This window comes from Balaenoptera musculus, chromosome 5 (assembly GCF_009873245.2).
Source record: "Balaenoptera musculus isolate JJ_BM4_2016_0621 chromosome 5, mBalMus1.pri.v3, whole genome shotgun sequence".
Taxonomy (NCBI): Eukaryota; Metazoa; Chordata; class Mammalia; order Artiodactyla; family Balaenopteridae; genus Balaenoptera; species Balaenoptera musculus.
The window spans coordinates 39723039-39742416 of record NC_045789.1 but is presented as its reverse complement, the minus strand read 5'-3'; the positions used below and the strand labels follow the sequence as shown (position 1 = coordinate 39742416).

General features: G+C 38.4%; 1 protein-coding gene across 1 annotated transcript in view; it reads left to right on the top strand.

The window, feature by feature from the left end:
• Nucleotides 1–19378, top strand: part of ARHGAP24 (Rho GTPase activating protein 24) — a 522903-nt gene that overhangs the window by 233161 nt on the left and 270364 nt on the right. The window contains exon 3 of the mRNA XM_036853846.1: nucleotides 2077–2164. Coding sequence (XP_036709741.1) covers nucleotides 2077–2164 — 88 coding nt within the window. The remainder of the gene's footprint in view (nucleotides 1–2076; nucleotides 2165–19378) is intronic.

The following is a 19378-nucleotide window of genomic DNA, read 5'->3' as shown; positions in this document are numbered from 1 at the left end:
ACCTTATGCCAGGTGAAGTGCTAGGCTTTGGCAGTAGCTTAGGGTAAAAAACATGCATTATGTTTGCTCTTTTATAGTTTAATGATAGAGATAAATATTAATTAAATAATCTTACAAATAACATAATTGCATACACTGGTAAATCAGTCTAAGGAAAATTCAGGAAGCTATGCAAGTATATTTTAGATGTAGTCAATCTGAAAAATTGGTATAAAACAACCAGAGAAAGTATGTAGTCCTAAGGTAAATGAGAGCATGATGACATTTATAGAAGGGCAATTGACTAGATCATAGACAGCATTGAAAGTGTAAGAGTGGAAAAATTAGTTTAGAGATGTAGGTGGAGCCAGACCTCCCAGAGCTTTATTCTAAGACAAAGGAAAGCCATTGGAGATTTTTAAGCAGGAAAGTTGCAAGATCAAATTTCCATTTCTAAAGATCACTCTGACCACCTTAAGGAAAAAGAATGGATTAAAAGATGTTCCAGTATTGAGGGGAATTTAATGAATGGGTATTTGAAACATTCCAGATAAGGAGACAACAGTCTCTTGGACTAGGGCGTGGTGGTAGTAAAGATACAGTAGAATAGAGATAATGATTGCTAAGTTTCTGGCTTTTGCAACTGATTGCAAGATGGTGCTGAGTTAGGGAATACATAAATAGGACCTGAATTAATTGCATTTTAATTTGACTAAGTTTAGTTTAAGATGCTTTTGAGATATCCAAATGGAAATGTCAAATAAGCTCTTGGATATAGAGGTCTGGAGGTCTGAGAGTCCTGGGTTTGAAATATTAATCTGATATTCTTTGCTTTATGGTTTAATAAAGTCACAGTCATGGATGAGATAGCTTGGAGAAAGAATGTATAAAGTCAGAAGAGAAGGAATCATTGAATAAATCTCTGAAAAACTCCAATTTTTTTTTTACTTTTTAAAATTTATTTATATTTATTTATTTATTTTTTGGCTGTGTTGGGTCTTCGTTTCTGTGCGAGGGCTTTCCTCTAGTTGCGGCAAGTGGGGGCCACTCTTCATCGCGGTGCGCGGGCCTCTCACTATGGCAGCCTCTCTTGTTGAGGAGCACAGGCTCCAGACGCGCAGGCTCAGTAGTTGTGGCTCACGGGCCCAGTTGCTCCGCGGCATGTGGGATCTTCCCAGACTAGGGCTCGAACTCATGTCCCCTGCATTGGCAGGCAGATTCTCAACTGCTGCGCCACCAGGGAAGTCCCAAAACTCCAATATTTAAAGGCCAATTAGAGCCAGCAAAAGTGACTCAGCCAACAGAAAAGTAAGAGGAAAACCTGGAAAAAACCGAGACACCAAGGAAAGAAGGCACTTCAAGAAAGAGTAGTTAATAGTGCTGGATGCTCCTGAGAAGCCATGTTCATTGAGGACTGAAAATTGTCAAGCAAACAGCTTGTGAGAGTCATGTAATTGGAATTATGAGTGCACAAACCAAGCTGCAGTGGATCTATATGAGGAAATATATTCAGTGTAGACAACTCTTTGCTAGGGAAGGAAAAAAAAAATGAAACGAGAACTGGAGTGGGAGGTGGAGTCAAAGTAACTTTTTAAATAGGATCGACTTTTAAATATGTCTCTGTGCTGATGAAAATGATGCACTAAAGAGAAGAAAATCCAACTGAAAAGAGAGGGGATAATCAAGAGAAGGCTATGGCAGCATTGGCTAAGTTACTGAATGTCTCTGCCTTGGTTTTCAGAGCTGTAAAATGGGGAAAAATAATACCTACCTTATAAGATTATTCTAACAAATAATATTATGTTGGTTGAATGCTCAGTAAAAATTTTTAGCACACAGAATACATTTAATAAATTGGTGCATAAAATGAACTCAGCATCTAACAGTGTTTTGTATATATTAGGTGTTCAACAAATATTCGTTAAATGTTGAATGAATATGATGCTGTTACATGATTTTGGACTAGATGGGAATATAAATGAGTCTGATGCATATTACTGTATCCTGGGTTACAGATGCACCTTGGATATTCACTGATGATGATGATATTCAATATTTGCCATCTGATATTGATGTTTGGGGCATTTGTGTTCACAGGGTACTATTTTTCTGCCTGGAAATAAAGTCCTTGAACATCCCTGCAATGAAGAGAGCCCAGGGAAATTCCTTTTTGAAGTAGTTCCAGGTAAGATATTTTTCTGCTTTGATTCAGCTATTGCCATTCCATGTTGGTAAAGGTGAAGACAGGTCAGACAGCCTTTATTTTTCTTGAGTCATGGCTAAGAACATTAATTTGATGAGGCAAGGGTCAACGTTGGTTAGTATTTACACAGATAATGATTCCAGGTTTGTACACTGGTACGAATGAACACATGTACACACTTACACGTGGCCACGTGACTATTGGATTTCCATTTGTCCATGAGACTCCAGAGCTGACCAGAAGTCATGACACAGCACTTGTTAGGGACTATTGGAGACAAAGATGATTTTACAGTGCTCCTGTGGTATGAAATTTGACCAGGTGTTCCAGGTAGAATGCCATGTCCAGCTGATTCACTGTCATATTTTCTTACAAAACTGTGTCTTTAAGGAGTCTTTGCTATAAAAACAAAACAAAACAAAAACCCTCCTTCGATGACTGACCAAGGATTGCAGTTCTGTACCTCATCTTCATTCACAACCAACCACTTCCTCATGTTTGGCTGGTAGCATTGAGGATGTCTCTGCCAAGTCATCAGATCCTGCAGTTACATTTCTTCAACATCTGTTCATTTTTTTAGTCATCTGCATCCACCCCTCTCAGAATACCTGATCTCCACTTAAGTCTTTGACTCACCCAGCAACACTCTTTTCAAGGCTGTGATCTACTTCTTTGATCAGTTCATTAGCCCTTCTTTAACACTTGGTGTAAGAAAAAGGGAGTTAGAAACGTGGTTTTCGTGGCTTTGGCTCTGACTGACCCAGTTAATGTGATGTTAACATTGATTTAATCACAGCCTAGGGTGAGTGTGAATTTATTTGGGTGACTAATATGTAATGCATATCAACAATGCCAGTACAAAGGCAGTCAATAAAACATTTTCCCCAGATTTGTAAGTGCTAAGAATCTAAAATGTGAAAGCATATTTTTTCCCCTCAATGAAAACAGCTGTAGCTCTGGGTTCATCTGGCTCACAATGGAATCCATGACTAAATGTTAATTAATGCAGCTGAAGTGCAGAAAGCTTAGTCGGATGCATTGTGTTGTTTCCCCCCAGGGAGAACATATTGTAGGAAACCTGAATCTTGTTTGCTCTATTAAAACCTTTTTATACTTACTTCTTAGAGGAATACCCTATATGGAACCAAATTCCAGATGTTGCAAAGTCTTTGAAGTATCAGTAGAGGAAATTTCTTTCACTGTTTATTCTCAGACATTAGACCTGTGGGCTTTGAAATGAGCATGGTATTAAACTGACAGCTTTGATTCTGTATCTTCAATAACACTAAAGGTCTACTTTCCCATGCAGTCTACTAAATGTGTAGAGATTTCACTTTTTGGGGAAGATGTTCTGATATACTGTAGGTAGATATTGTCAAGACTGTTCTCAGAAGAGCTGTGTCTTCAAGCCCATGAAATCACAAAACCTCCCCTCCAAGGTTGCAGTTCTTGGCTATGTGTTTCGAGTGCAATGCATATGATATAATGGCTTTTAATGAGCAAAGCTTAAGGGGTTTATGACCTTGTGCTGTAGAATCTGAAGATTGCCATTCCAAAAAGAATTTTTTTTTTCTCAAGGAAGTTCAGGTTGGCTGCAATAATTATGGAAATAAACATATCAATACTATGCCCATAGCTCATTTGAAAAGATGCTTTCTGAATCATTAATACAATATGTAGTAGCTTCTAAATTAGGTTTTATAATTCTGAATCATCTTATGGAGTGACAAGAGAACTGTGCCAAATGCTTCTTTAAAGAGAGAATTGGAAAAACACAATGGCTGCATTGAGAATCCAGTGTTTGTGCCATGAATCTTGGTCATCAGGGTTTTTGGTGTGTCCCTAACATTAGGATGGAATTTCCAGGCAAATGTTTCTGTATTTGTATGAGGATGTGGGGATTGGTATCACATGATTTTAACCAATTTTTGCAAAATCAAGATTACTTAGGGCTTTTTGCACCAGAAACTCTGGTCGGAAAGGCTGAGGCAAGGCATCTGCATGCAGCACCCTGTGAGCAAGTGAAGCTAAACTAAGCACAATGGAAAATAGGACTTTTCATTCCTGGCCCTGCTTCACCTGTATACATGGGTGAACCCGTGTTGTGCAGCAGAGCTAGAAAGAAACACTCATCCTTCCGGAAGCACCAGCCATGTGGCTGACAGGGTCTTGGTGCTCTGGCCTGGTGTCAGGCCTGAGCCTCTGAAGTGGGAGAGCCGAGTTCAGGACATTGGACCACCAGAGACATCCCGGCCCCGTGTAATATCAATCAGCGAGACCTCTCACAGAGATCACCATCTCAACGCTAAGACCCAGCTCCACCCAACAGCAAGCAAGCTCCAGTGCTGGATGCCCCATGCCAAACGACTAGCAAGACAGGAACACAACCCCACCCATTAGCAGAGAGGCTGCCTAAAATCACAATAAGTTCACAGACACCCCAAAACACACCACCCGAGGCAGCCCTGCCCACCATAAAGACAAGATCCAGCCCTTCCCACCAGAACACAGGCAACAGTCCCCTCCACCAGGAAGCCTACACAAGCCACTGAAACAACCTCACCCACTGGGGGCAGACACCAAACAATGGGAACTACAAACCTGCAGCCTGCAAAAAGGAGACCCCAAACACAGTAAGTTAAACAAAATGAGAAGACAGAGAAATATGCAGCAGATGAAGGAGCGAGGTAAAAACCCACCAGACCAAACACATGAAGAGGAAATAGGCAGTCTACCTGAAAAAGAATTCAGAGTAATGATAGTAAAGATGATCCAAAATCTTGGAAATAGAATGAAGAAAATACAAGAAATGTTTAACAAAGACCTAGAAGAACTAAAGAGCAAACATAAAATGATGAACACAATAAATGAAATTAAAAATTCTCTAGAAGGAATCAATAGCAGAATAATTGAGGAAGAAGAATGAATAAGTGACTTGGAAGATAAAATAGTGGAAATAACTACCACAGAGCAGAATAAAGAAAAAAGAATGAAAAGAATTGAGTACAGTCTCAGAGACTTCTGGAAGAACATTAAATGCACCAACATTCGAATTATAGGGGTCCCAGAAGAAGAAGAGAAAAAGAAAGGGTCTGAGAAAATATTTGAAGAGATTATAGTTCAAAACTTACCTAGGGCTTCCCTGGTGGCGCAGTGGTTGAGAATCTGCCTGCCAATGCAGGGGACACGGGTTCAAGCCCTGGTCTGGGAAGATCCCACATGCCGTGGAGCAACTGGGCCCGTGAGCCACAACTACTGAGCCTGCGCATCTGGACCCTGTGCTCCGCAACAAGAGAAGCCGCGATAATGAGAGGACTGCGCACCGCGATAAAGGGTGGCCCCCACTTGCCACAACTGGAGAAAGCCCTCGCACAGAAATGAAGACCCAACACAGCCATAAATAAATAAATAAATAATTTTTTTAAAAAACAACTTACCTAACGTGGGAAAGGAAATAGTCAACCAAGTCCAGGATGTGCAGAGTCCCATACAGGTTAAATCCAAGGAGAAGCATGCCAAGAAACATATTCAAACTATGAAACATTAAATACAAAGAAAAACTATTAAAAGCAGCAAGGGAAAAGCAACAAATAACATACAAGGGAATCCCCATAAGGTTAACAGCTGATCTTTCAGCAAAAACTCTGCAAGACAGAAGGGAGTGGCAGGACATATTTAAAGTGATGAAAGGGAAAAACCTACAACCAAGATTACTCTACCCAGCAAGGATCTCATTCAGATTCGACAGAGAAATTAAAACCTTTACAGACAAGCAAAAACTAAGAGAATTCAGCACCACCAAACCAGCTTTACAACAAATGCTAAAGGAACTTCTCTAGGCAGGAAACACAAGAGAAGGAAAAGACCTATAAAAACAAACCCAAAACAATTAGAAAATGGTAATAGGAACATACATATTGATAATTACCTTAAATGTAAATGGATTAAGTGCTCCAACCAAAAGACATAGACTGGCTGATGGATACAAAAACAAGACCTGTATATATGCTGTCTACAAGAGACCAGCTTCAGACCTAGGGACACATACAGACTGAAAGTGAGGGCATGGAAAAAGATATTCCATGCAAATGGAAATCAAAAGAAAGCTGGAGTAGCAATTCTCATATCAGACAAAATAGACTTTAAAATAAAGACTATTACAAGACACAAAGAAGGACACTACATAATGATCAAGGCAAGGCATCAATCCAAGAAGAAGATATAACAATTGTAAATATTTATGCACCCAACATAGGAGCATCTCAATACATAAGGCAAATGCTAACATCCGTAAAAGGGGAAATAGACAGTAGCACAATCATAGTAGGGGACTTTAACACCCCACTTTCACCAATGGACAGATCATCCAAAATGAAAATAAATAAGGAAACACGAGCTTTAAATGACACATTAGACAAGATGGACTTAATTTATATTTATAGGACATTCCATCCAAAAACAACAGAATACACTTTCTTCTCAAGTGCTCATGGAACATTCTCCAGGATAGATCATATGTTGGGTCACAAATCAAGCCTTGGTAAATTTAAGAAAATTGAAATTGTATCAAGTATCTTTTCTGACCACAACGCGATGAGACTAGATATCAATTACAGGAAAAAAACTGTAAAAAATACAAACACATGGAGGCTAAACAATACTATATAACCGAGAGATCACTGAAGAAATCAAAGAGGAGATCAAAAAATGCCTAGAAAAAAATGACAATGAAAACACAACGACCCAAAACCTATGGGATGCAGCAAAAGCAGTTCTAACAGGGGAGTTTATAGCAATATAATCCTACCTTAAGAAACAAGAAACATCTCAAATAAACAACCTAACCTTGCACCTAAAGCAATTAGAGAAAGAAGAACAAAAAAATCCAAAGTTAGCAAAAGGAAAGGAATCACAAATATCAGATCAGAAATAAATGAAAAAGAAAAGAAGGAAACAATAGCAAAGATCAATAAAACTAAAAGCTGGTTCTTTGAGAAGAGAAACAAAATTGATAAACCATTAGCCAGACTCATCAAGAAAAAAAGGGAGAAGACTCAAATCAACAGAATTAGAAATGAAAGTGGAGAAGTAACAACTGACACTGCAGAAATACAAAGGATCATGAGAGATTACTACAAGCAACTATATGACAATAAAATGGACAACGTGGAAGAATGGACAAATTCTTAGAAAAGCACAACCTTCCAAGACGGAACCAGGAAGAAATAGAAAATATATACAACCAATCATAAGCACTGAAATTGGAGCTGTCATTAAAAATCTTCCAACAAACAAAAGCCCAGGACCAGATGGCTTCACAAACGAATTCTATCAAACATTTAGAGAAGAACTAACACCTATCCTTCTCAAACTCATCCAATATATAGCAGAGGGAGGAACACTCCCAAACTCATTCTAGGAGGCCACCATCACCCTGATACCAAAGCCAGAAAAGATGTCACAAAAAAAGAAAACTACAGGGCAATATCATTGATGAACATAGATGCAAAAATCCTCAACAAAATACTAGCAAACAGAATCCAACAGCACATTAAAAGGATCATACACCATGATTAAGTGGGGTTTATCCCAGGAATGCAAGGATTCTTCAATATATTCAAATCAATCAATGTGATACACCATATTAACAAATTGAAGGAGAAAAACCATATGATCATCTCAATAGATGCAGAAAAAGCTTTTGACAAAATTCAACACCCATTTATGATAAAAACTTACAGAAAGTAGGCATAGTGGGAACCTACCTCAACATAATAAAGGACATATATGACAAACCCACAGCAAACATCATTCTCAGTGGTGAAAAACTGAAACTATTTCCTCTAAGATCAGGAACAAGACAAGGTTGCACACTCTCACAGCTATTATTCAACATAGATTTTGCAGTTTTAGCCACAACAATCAGAAAAGAAAAAGAAATAAAAGGGTCCAAATCGGAAAACAAGACGTAAAACTGTCACTCTTTGCAGATGACATGATACTATACATAGAGAATCCTAAAGATGCTACCAGAAAACTACTAGAGCTAATCAGTGAATTTAGTAAAGTAGCAGGATACAAAATTAATGCACAGAAATCTCTTGCATTCCTATACACTAACAATGGAAAATCTGAAAGACAAATAAGGAAACACTCCCTTTTACCATTGCAACGAAAAGAATAAAATATCTAGGAATAAACCTACTTAAGGAGACCTGTATGCAGAAAACTATAAGACACTGATGAAAGAAATTAAAGATGATACAAACAGATGGAGAGATATACCATGCTCTTGGATTGGAAGAATCAACATTGTGAAAGTGACTATACTACCTAAAGCAATCTACAGATTCAACACAATCCCTATCAAACTACCACAGGCATTTTTCATAGAACTAGAACAAAAGATTTCACAATTTGTATGGAAACACAAAAGACCCCGAATAGCCAAAGCAATCTTGAGAAAGAAAAACGGAGCGGGAGGAATCAGGCTCCCTGACTTCAGACTATACTACAAAGCTGCAGTAATCAAGACAGTATGGTACTGTCACAAAAATAGAAATAGATCAATGGAACAGGATAGAAAGCCCAGAGATAAACCCACGCACATATGGTCACCTCATCTTTGATAAAGGAGGCAAAGATATACAGTGGAGAAAAGACAGTCTCTTCAATAAATGGTGCTGGGAAAACTGGACAGCTACATGTAAAAGAGTGAAATTAGAACACTCCCTAACTCCATACACAAAAATAAACTCAAAATGGATTAAAGACCTAAATGTAAGGCCAGATACTATAAAACTCTTAGAGGAAACCATAGGCAGAACACTCTATGACGTAAATCATAGCAAGATCCTTTTTGACCCACCTCCTAGAGAAATGGAAATAAAAACAAAAATAAACAAATTGGACCCAATGAAACTTAAAATCTTCTGCATAGCAAAGGAAACCATAAACAAGACAAAAGGACAACCCTGAGAATGGGAGAAAATATTTGCAAACAAAGCAGCTGACAAACAATTAATCTAAAAATATACAAGTAGCACATGCTACTCAATATCAGAAAAAAAAAAAAAAAACAACCAAATCCAAAAATGGGCAGAAGACTTAAATAGACATTTCTCCAAAGAGGATATACAGATTGCCAACAAACACATGAAAGGATGCTCAACATCACTAATCATTAGAGAAATGCAAATCAAAACTACAATGAGGTATCACCGCACACTGGTCAAAATGGCCATCATCAAAAAATCAACAAACAATAAATGCTGGAGAAGGTGTGGAGAAAAGGGAACCCTCTTGCACTGTTGGTGGGAATGTAAATTGATACAGCCACTATGGAAAACAGTATGGAGGTTCCTTAAAAAACTAAAAATAGAACTACCATACGACCTAGCAATCCCACTACTGGGCTCATACCCTGAGAAAACCATAATTCAAAAAGATACATGTCCCACAATGTTCATTGCAGCACTATTTGCACTAGCCAGGACATGGAAGCAGCCTAAGTGTCCATCGACAGATGAATGGATAAAGGAGATGTGGCATATATATACAATGAAGTAGTACTCAGCAAGAAAAATAAACAAAATTGAGTTATTTGTAGTGAGGTGGATGGACCTAGAGTCTGTCATACAGAGTGAAGTAAGTCAGAAAGAGAAAAACAAATACCGTATGCTAACGCATATATATGGAATCTTAAAAAAAAAAAAAATGGTTCTGATGAACCTAGGGGCAGGGCAGGAATAAAGACACAGATATAGAGAATGCACTTGAGGACATCAGGAAGGGGAAGGGGAAGCTGGGATGAAGTGAGAGAGTAGCACTGACCTATATACACTACTAAATGTAAAATACATAGCTAGTGGGAAACAGTTCCATCTCACAGGGGGATCAGCTCAGTGCTTTGTGACCACCTAGAGGGGTGAGATAGGCAGGGTGGGAGGGAGACGCAAGAGGGAGGGGGTATGTGGATATATGTATACATATAGCTGATTCACTTTGTTATACAGCAGAAACCAACACAACATTGTAAAGCAATTATACTCCAATAAAGATGTTAAAAAAAAAAAAAAGATTACTTAGGGATAGCATGACACTTGATTTATCTTTGCAAATGAGAATGACAAGATAATATTTTCTAATTATTCCAATTGTGTGATAGTTTGACATAGAGAATCTGGAAAGTCCAAGAGTGTTTTCACTTGTCAGAAAATGCAGGAAACAGGAAGGATTGGAGAAATGTGGTCAATGCCTTGTATAGAACCTTCTGCGGGACTGCCTGTCTGCAGATCCTTGTAACACATACTTATTCTACACTGACTTTCTCTGTGGAATTCTGTCGATCACAACTTCTGAAATCTCATCCTGCAAATGATACTTAACATATGCAACACGATTCTGTCTTTATGGACAAATACCTCAAGCCCAACTACCCAAGGTATAATCAATGAAAAACGATGAATAGGATTAAATTCTTTAATCATATCTGCCTATAATGATTTCTAGCAAAAATGGCAAATACCTTCAGAAAGCTCTTTACCAAATATCCTAGCACTATATACATACACACACATTTGTGTATGAGTGTGTAGACTTGTGTGTGTATATATATATATATATATATATATAACAAAATATATAATGTATATTTATATACACATTATATGTATATATCTTTAGCAACTATATATCTTTATAATTTTTCCATGTATGCTACTTTGTTTTGTTCCATTTTTGGTTTTGCTTTAGTCTGAAATGTCCTATGAAATTAAGTAATAATCATGTATAAATTTGAGAGAAAACTCAAAATTTTCCAATAGAATTGACGGTTTCAGGTCTTTGTATAGTACTTAATTACATTTGTTTTTGTATAACATTTCTCTGCAGATTTTAGGCTTTTGTAAAAATCTATCTGAAAAAAAATTACCATAATTTAGGGTTAATTTCTTATAGAGTACTATCCCATGAAAGGAATTGTCTCGCTGAATAATGTCATGATTTATAGCATTTCACTCCAATTTTTTCCTATTTATCTGCTTGTTATTCAAAAAGGAGATGTGATCCAAATTGGCAAATTTGCAGACTTTGCTGTCAGACATGCCAAATTTTAGACTGGAGTGAGCTTTTATGGCCAAGTACTAAGCTTTGGGGAAATGTGGTTGAGGGAGAAATGTTGGCAGACCTTTAATGCATAGTCCTCGAAGAGGGAAAATGCAGTCGGTTTCTTTGCTTCTCAAAATGTTTTCTGTGCATGTTTCCCTTGTGATGTTAAAATAAAATAGAGTAATTAATGGAATGCTGATGTCTTAGCTTTCTTAGAAGAATAGCCTGCCAGAGGGAGAAGAAGTAGTGATTCAGAGACAGAGACAGGTAAAAAGAGATGAGGAAGTATGTACTTCATATAGTTAAGAACCACGTCTATCTTCTCATTACTATATCCGTAACACCTAGTACAGTATAATGCAAGGTGCCGAGTACTTATTGAACTGTATATATTTACCAGGTTTATGGAGGAAAGTCAACCATATGAAATGGGTTTATTGTTGGCAGTAACTACTCCCGACTTGGCTATGTTGAAGGCTTATTCCCTCCTGTGTAGGATCTTTCCGCCTCATGGTACAGCAAAGACCTTTCTGCTGCTCTAGTGGTTCAAGTGGAGGGAAACTCCTCACATCCTCTTTCTTACTCCTCTGCCTTCCTCTCTGGTAATGATACCAAGAGAAAGATGGAAGGAGGTAGAGATCTTCCTGCAGAGAAGCTACCGCTGGGGTGTAGCGTCTTAACACTGACTGGTTATTACACACCTCTTCAAATGCTGACTCTCTCATGAGGTGCCTTTGCAGATTTTATAATGTCCCTAGAATTGGAAATGCATGTCATGTGATAGGAGTCTCTACCTTGGGCATGGTCCTGGTAGATGGGATACCAACAAAATGGCTCAAAGGCCAGCTGCTTGCTTTGTGCTTATTCAGCTACCTGGAAACTCATGGACCCTGGTCTGCCAAGTAGCGGATATACAGGCTGTTTCACTGTCACTGCCCCCCTCAACCCTGCCGTCTTGCCCCCTTCTCCATGAAGCATGAGCTTCACACCCAGCAGTTCAGTGGTTTCACACATCATGTGAGTCTGCAACTTGGAGAAGGGCTAGGTGACAGTTCGAGCTTCAAAATTGCTGAGCAACTCTCTTGTGCTCACCTGACTTGTTCTGATGGTTCAGAGAATTTTCTTCTTTCTCCTCAAAAAATAGTGTTTATCTTGAGAACTGTTATATCCAAGTGGCACTTCCTCTTTTCTAGTCTTCCTCTTGTAACCGTCAGGGGCAGAGGGATGGCATTTGGGTTCCTTCTCTGAAATGTGTTTTCACCATAAGCCCTATAGGGAAGCGGCCAGGCGCAACCTTCATTTTTTTTTTTTTTTTTTTAAACTTAGAGTGGGAGTAACTTTCCTCTTCAGATTCAGATCTTAGCAATTTCAGGATAATGGAAAAATGACTTTCTATCTATATCTATCTATAATCTTAGATTGGATTCCAGGGAAACACACTCTGATGGAGAGTTATGTCAGAACATTTACTGGGGAGTGCTCTCTGGAGATACTTCATCTCTAAGGAATTGAGGAAAGCAGGATCAGACAGTGGAGAAGATGCCCCCAAACACCACTGCAGTTAATGTCTCAGCTGGTGCTATGGGGAGCTCTGGAGCTTGGATGCTTCTTAGAGTTGCTCTAACCTGAGGGAACAAGCTTTTGTTTCCTGGCATCAGCTAGTCTAGTCATTGACTGTGGGGAGGTGAGACAAGTAAACTCATGTGAAGCAGCTCCAGGTTGCAATGGAGAACAGTTTCCATGAGGGCCTCTATGAGCCATCAGCCAATATACCGGCCTCTGGGATCTAGACAGAGCATCACAGTATCCATTAGAGTATTTATAGCTTTATCTGTATCTAGCTTTCTGTATCCCAGACAATGTTTCAGACTTTTTAAATGTATCACTTAATTTAATCCTTACTACATTATTATTTAATCCTCACCCCTATTACTATATCCATTTCCAGATAAAGAAACTGAGGCACAGAAAAGTAGTTTGATCAAGGTCAAACAGCTAACACTAGCTAGTAAATGCATGTGTAAATATAAATATAAATATATATAGTACTTATCACTGACTTTATTTATATATGTATATATTCTGGCTTAAAATATGAGATATCAGAGTATTAGAGGATGGAGCCTAGTTTTTGAAATATGAACTTGCGAACAGTTTTTATTAGTAGTAATTGAAGTGGATAGACTTGTATCTCTTCGTAGCTCATCCATTAAGGATGACAATTTGGGCACTTGAAGTGAGAATAGGCATTTTCATTTACATGCAGTTATTTATATGTGTAAGCCTATCATAAAGATATGCACTGGCTAAAGAAGTTCAATTAGAGTTATAAGGCCACAACCATACTGTCATGAAAAAGTGGGGAGAAAACCACACTTGTCTGCAGTGGACTTTCTTATATGTGAATAGCTATGTGAAAGGAAGAATCTGCACCTGTAATTTTTTCTTACAGAAAACTATTACACGCTGGAGTTCAGTTCTCTTCATGGCAGAACTCACACTGCTGAAATTGGCCTCACTTCTTCACTAACTTCCTCCGCACACTAGCCAAGTTATCACCACTGTCTAGCCACCAACAAGCACACCTAATACTGTTCCTTTATTGGGAATCAGTCCAGTGACCTGCACAGGTATTATTCAAGCAGAGACCCATTATGAGTTTTAAGGGCAATTACCAATATTTCAGACTCCCAAAGCCCCATCTCAGCCCAGTGTCCCAAATCAATAATAACTAGAAAGTGGAGGTTTTCTTTTTCTCTTCCTTCCCCCAGAAAAAGAATAGAAGAGGTGAACACAGGGAAAAAAAGGGGATGAGAGATGAAGAGGCAGTTATGGGAACAAAGAAAAAAAGAGAAAATTTAAAAGATAATTTAAAGTGATTTTCATCTGCCTGGAAATGAAAGTAAACCCTTCAACAAAGGAGAAGGTGTCATTTATCCCAACTTTAGCCAGGAATATACTAATTATTAATAATATCCTTAGACAATTACATATTACTTATGTAAATTTTAATTAAAAATGTTTCCATTCTAACTACTTTCCAGAAGGATTTTCAGGGGTAATTGAAAAATTAGAAAACATGGGTGCCGAGAGAATCCAATTAATGCATTATGGATCTTTTTGCTGAAAAAAAAACAAAGAAATGCATTTACCTACCAAAATTGCAGACACTTACGGGGGCTTCAGAGATTCCCTGAAACCCAGTTGTGGACTCCAGCTTTAGAACTGTAATTTAAATTTAGGGACAAGAGACATAATTAGTCTCTATCTTTCTATCTCCATCTCTATATTTAGCTATTCGTCTCTGTGTTCCTGTACATCATCTATTTCATCTATATACATATGTGCATAAACATGACAACTTTTTTTTATTGTTTGTAACTATGTGGTACTAGTAATCAGTTTTTGACTTTTACTGCCCTGATTCAGTTGTGTTTTTTTCCCCCGCTGGTTCTATGATTATGTAACTCTACAGACCTATTTTATGCATTTACAAAAAAACTTTCTGGAGAACATTTCATGGCTCTGGTGGCTATAAAATTTTTAATTTACCAAAACTTGAACGTACTTAGATGGTCAGTGCAGCTGTGCTATATGAGGCCATCTGAGAGACATTCATGGGTGTCTCTGAGAAAGAAAAACATGTAGCCAATTTTTGAGTTTTTGAGATAATTATGTGACATCAGCAATGAAAGTTTATCATCCAAGTCTGTGTTTGCAACTCCTTCTAGGGTGATCAAATAATGTTATTGGATAAATTAATGTGTTGTCATTTAAATTTGGTATCTACTTTATAGGAAAATTTGGGGATATTTTAATAGTGTTTTAGTATAGAAGTTGGTCATTTTCTTGATCACTGGTTAAATATGTTGCTAGGGCATTTAATTTTACAACACACTCTTTATCTTAATTTTTCCCTTTTGTGTTAGTACTGTAAGTTGAAAGCCATGTAATTATATTTGTTACCCAAAGGCAACTAGGACAATCTCTTTTTTTGTCTGCCTATGTCTGTAGGCAGCCGTGAAGCTTGTATTTTTTTCTTTGCTTAGTTAATGTGTGCAAATCATTTAGAGAATGTGAGTAGGAATTGTTATGGAATGAAAACATAATTCTGTATACACAAGTAGTTCTGAACATGACTTAAATAAATGCATTGAAAATCAGCATGCTTTAGCTACTCTGTATTCTTCTATATAAAAAAAGTATTTGAGATGTTTGCTTCAAAATTCCCTTCCTACTTAAAATGCCTTAAAATATACATTTAAAAGAGGCTATTAAAATGTCACAAAGGGCATTTAAAAATGTTTGTAATCTCTTGAAATTCCAACTACTGCCATGTCAACCAAAAGACATTTGGAGCATTTATAAACCGATCATAAGATCCCACTTTTGAGAAGTGTCCATATGAGAAGGGCTCTCTTACAGTATTTGTAGACATGTTGACCTACTCATATTCATTCCTATCATTCATTCTATATCCTAGATCAGGGGTCAGAAAACATTTTCCAGAAAGAACAAGAGAGCAAATACTGTAGGCTTTGCTGGCCATAAAGTATCTGCTACAACTGCTGAACTCTGCTGTTGTAGCATAAAACAAGTGGGTATGGCTGTGTTCCAATAAAACTTTATTAATGAATACCGAAATCTGGGTTTTATGTAATTTTCAAATATCAAGAAATATTATTCTTCTTTTGATTTTTTTCCAATCACTTAAAAATGTAAAAAGTAGACAGTAAGCCAGATTTGGCCCATGTGCCATAGCCAGCCAACTCTTGTGCTAGATTAAAAAAAGCAAACCTATGAAAAGGAGTCTGAAGATACTATTATAAATCACTAATCCCCACTGGTGCCACCAGAGACAAAATTAGAATTCTGAGACAGAGTGTCTCCCCAGGCCATGGCATTACCCACTGCCTCAACATCATGACTCAGGACCTGTTTGCCAACATTTTTATTTAGAAGCTCCATCTCTGAATAATATCTCTTTTTTTCCCCCAATAATGATGAATCTAAAACGTTTTAGTGACCAAACCGAAACTCTCACTTTAAATTTTGTCTTAGCTCATTTAGAACTCTAGAATCTGACCAGAGCTGAAATCTGTGATGTGACTTTTAAAGCAATGAATACCATTAATAGGAGATTGGGTGTGCCTAGCATGAGAAACATTTCCCATACTTTGTTCAGTCCACACAAGTTCAGGGAGATATTCATAAGTATTCTGAGATGGAAGCATCCCTTGCAAGATCAAGTAAGCTTGAAGTTTCTTCTAAACTCTCCTTTTTACAATGTACATTAGCGTCTTAAAGCTCTAAGTATCTCACACCAAATGTCAATACTTTGTTTGCTCGTAAAACTAACGAACTTATTTTCTCAGAGGAGTAGTTTATTCCCCCCACCACTCATTTATGAACATATCTCTACTCCTAACCCACCAGTTTTCCTTTAGCATCAGTATGAGAAACACTTCCATAATTTTTAGAGCTAACATTCACTGAACTGTGTGAGGCCTGTACTAATGAATGTCAGATTTAAAATACAACAGTTCATTTAATATGAATACACTTGTGATAGATGCCATTCTCCTCACTCGTCAACAGTGATAAAATTCACATTCCTAGTAAATGCTAAAACCAGGCTTCACACTCATCTGAGCCCACAAAACCACCACACGCTACAGCTTCCTTATACCAATGAGAATATGGATAGGTTAATTTTCTAGATCCCACAGAGGCCAAATATCCAAGAGTTAAGAAAAATAAGGACAACAAATGAAGAAATGAGGTTATGGATTTAAAAGTTAGTGTACTCCGTAGAGAACAGACTTGTGGTTGCCAAGGGGGAAGGGGAAGGGAGAGGGATGGACTGGGAGTTTGGGGGTTGGTAGATGCAAACTATTACATTTAGAATAGATACACAACAAGGTCCTAATATATATAGCACAGGGAACTATAGTCAGTATCCTGTGATAAACCATAATGGAAAAGAATATAAAAAAGAATGTCTATATGTGTATAACTGAGTCACTTCGCTGTACAGCAGAGATGGGCACAACACTGTAAATCAACTATACTTCAAAAAAAAAAAAATTAAAAATAAAAGTTAGCGTACTCTGCATTTCCTTCCTCTCTCCGCAAGACTCGCATTTCTTGTGTTGTCTGTATTCTCTTCCTCCTTCATCAGATTTGATGCTCTTGAGAACAGAAATGATACCTTCCATCCCTAGTACCTAGCAGAGTGACTGTCATGTAGTATATGCTCAATGCACATTCGTTGAATTAATGAATAGACTAGACCTCAGTTTTATCATCCAGGGAATGATTGTATTGGATTAGCCAAAATGAAAAGAGCCTTGCATCTCTGAGCTATTTAATTTGATCATAGCTCTTTGTCTCAATGCCTTAAGAGACTGGAGAAGTTCATTAACTTCACAGACTCTACGCTCTATAAAAAGCAGTCCGCATTGCCTCCTCCTTCACTCCTTCATGACCACCAACACCAATTGTGTCATTTAGTACTTTGACAATAGAAGTGTTTATTAACAAGTTATCTGCTGGAATAAATGTGATCCCCTCCCCCTCATTGTTCTCTATGGCCTGGTTTTAATTATGTACTCATGGGCTGTTTGCAGTCACCTTTTTTATCCAGTAGTTGAAAAGGGCTTTGCAATCCAATCAAGCTCAGAAAACAGACAGTACTGTGCTAAACAAATGTCAGTGGCTGTTACTAGGAAAAGAGTATTTCTCCAGGCAGTTCTTTTTCTGTGGCAGGGCTTCTTCGAGCTGTATCTTAGCCAGGGAAAGGGTGTGTCTGAATGAGGCAATGGCCAGTGAGGAGAACAACCATAGGTTAGAAGTGATATGGGAGTGAGAAAGAGAAAACATACTTCACAGGAAACGCAATATATCAGAAGAAGGAGGGTGAGAATGCTGCAGAGCAGCTGCTGGTAGTTAGGTTGTAGGAAACAAGCTTGCAGCAAGGATGAAACCAGCATGTCACCAAGTCCTGTGCTAACTCTCAGGGAACCAGGGTAGCCTTTTTCGTTTTTCTTTTTTTTTTCCTTTTCACTTTTAATATAAAACTGAGCTGAACGGGTCCTGAATGTTTCCAAAAGTGAAACCTCAAGGACCATCTGCAACCCAATAATGCATCCTTGGGCCTGTTGGACATCCTGACTTTAAAACAATTGTTATCTTTGTCTATTGATCTGTGGGTTCATTTGCCCTGTGTCTGTTTTTCAAATGCTGCCTTTCTTGAGAACTGTCCATCTTCACAGCCCTGTGACATCAGGCCTAGAAAGGCCCAAATTGAAGTCCTGAGAGGTCCTGATTTGGCAGAAATGTATGGTCCTACCTGCTAAAATCCCTACACCCCAATTAAGAAAACTGGCGACTTGGGCTTCCCTGGTGGCACAGTAGTTAAGAATCCGCCTGCCAATGCAGGGGACACAGGTTCAAGCCCTGGTCTGGGAAGATCCTACATGCTGTGGAGCAACTAAGCCCGTGTGCCACAGCTACTGAGCCTGCGCTCTAGAGCCTGTGAGCCACAACTACTGAAGCCCATGTGCCTAGAGCCTGTGTTCTGCAACAAGAGAAGCCACCGCAATGAGAAGCCCGTGCACTGCAACGAAGAGTAGCCCCTGCTCACTGCAACTAGAGAAAGCCCGCGCACAGGAACGAAGACCCAATGCAGCCAAAAATAAATAAATTTATTTAAAAAAACACAACTGGCGACTTGAGGTAAAGCCACCTAGGATTTATAAAACCCCAATTTATTCTGGGTGATTCGCTAAGTACTTTGTTAACTATAAAACTCTTTGCTTTAGGTATACAAGAGTAGAAAAAGACCTAGGACCTAGGAGGAGAGATGCCTAAGGGGAAAAAACTAGGCATTGATGGTGAGGAAGGAAAGCCACGAAGCCCGCCCTGGAGACCAGTGTAGGAAGAGGAGAGAGGTATCAGACCTCTCTGTCAGACAGTACTAGAATCAAATCCCAGCTCTGCCACTGGAGCTAGTTGCTTAGTCTCGCTAAACCACAGCGTCCTCTTAGTGAATGTGAAGTAAGAATACCTCCCTTGTAAGGCTGTGGT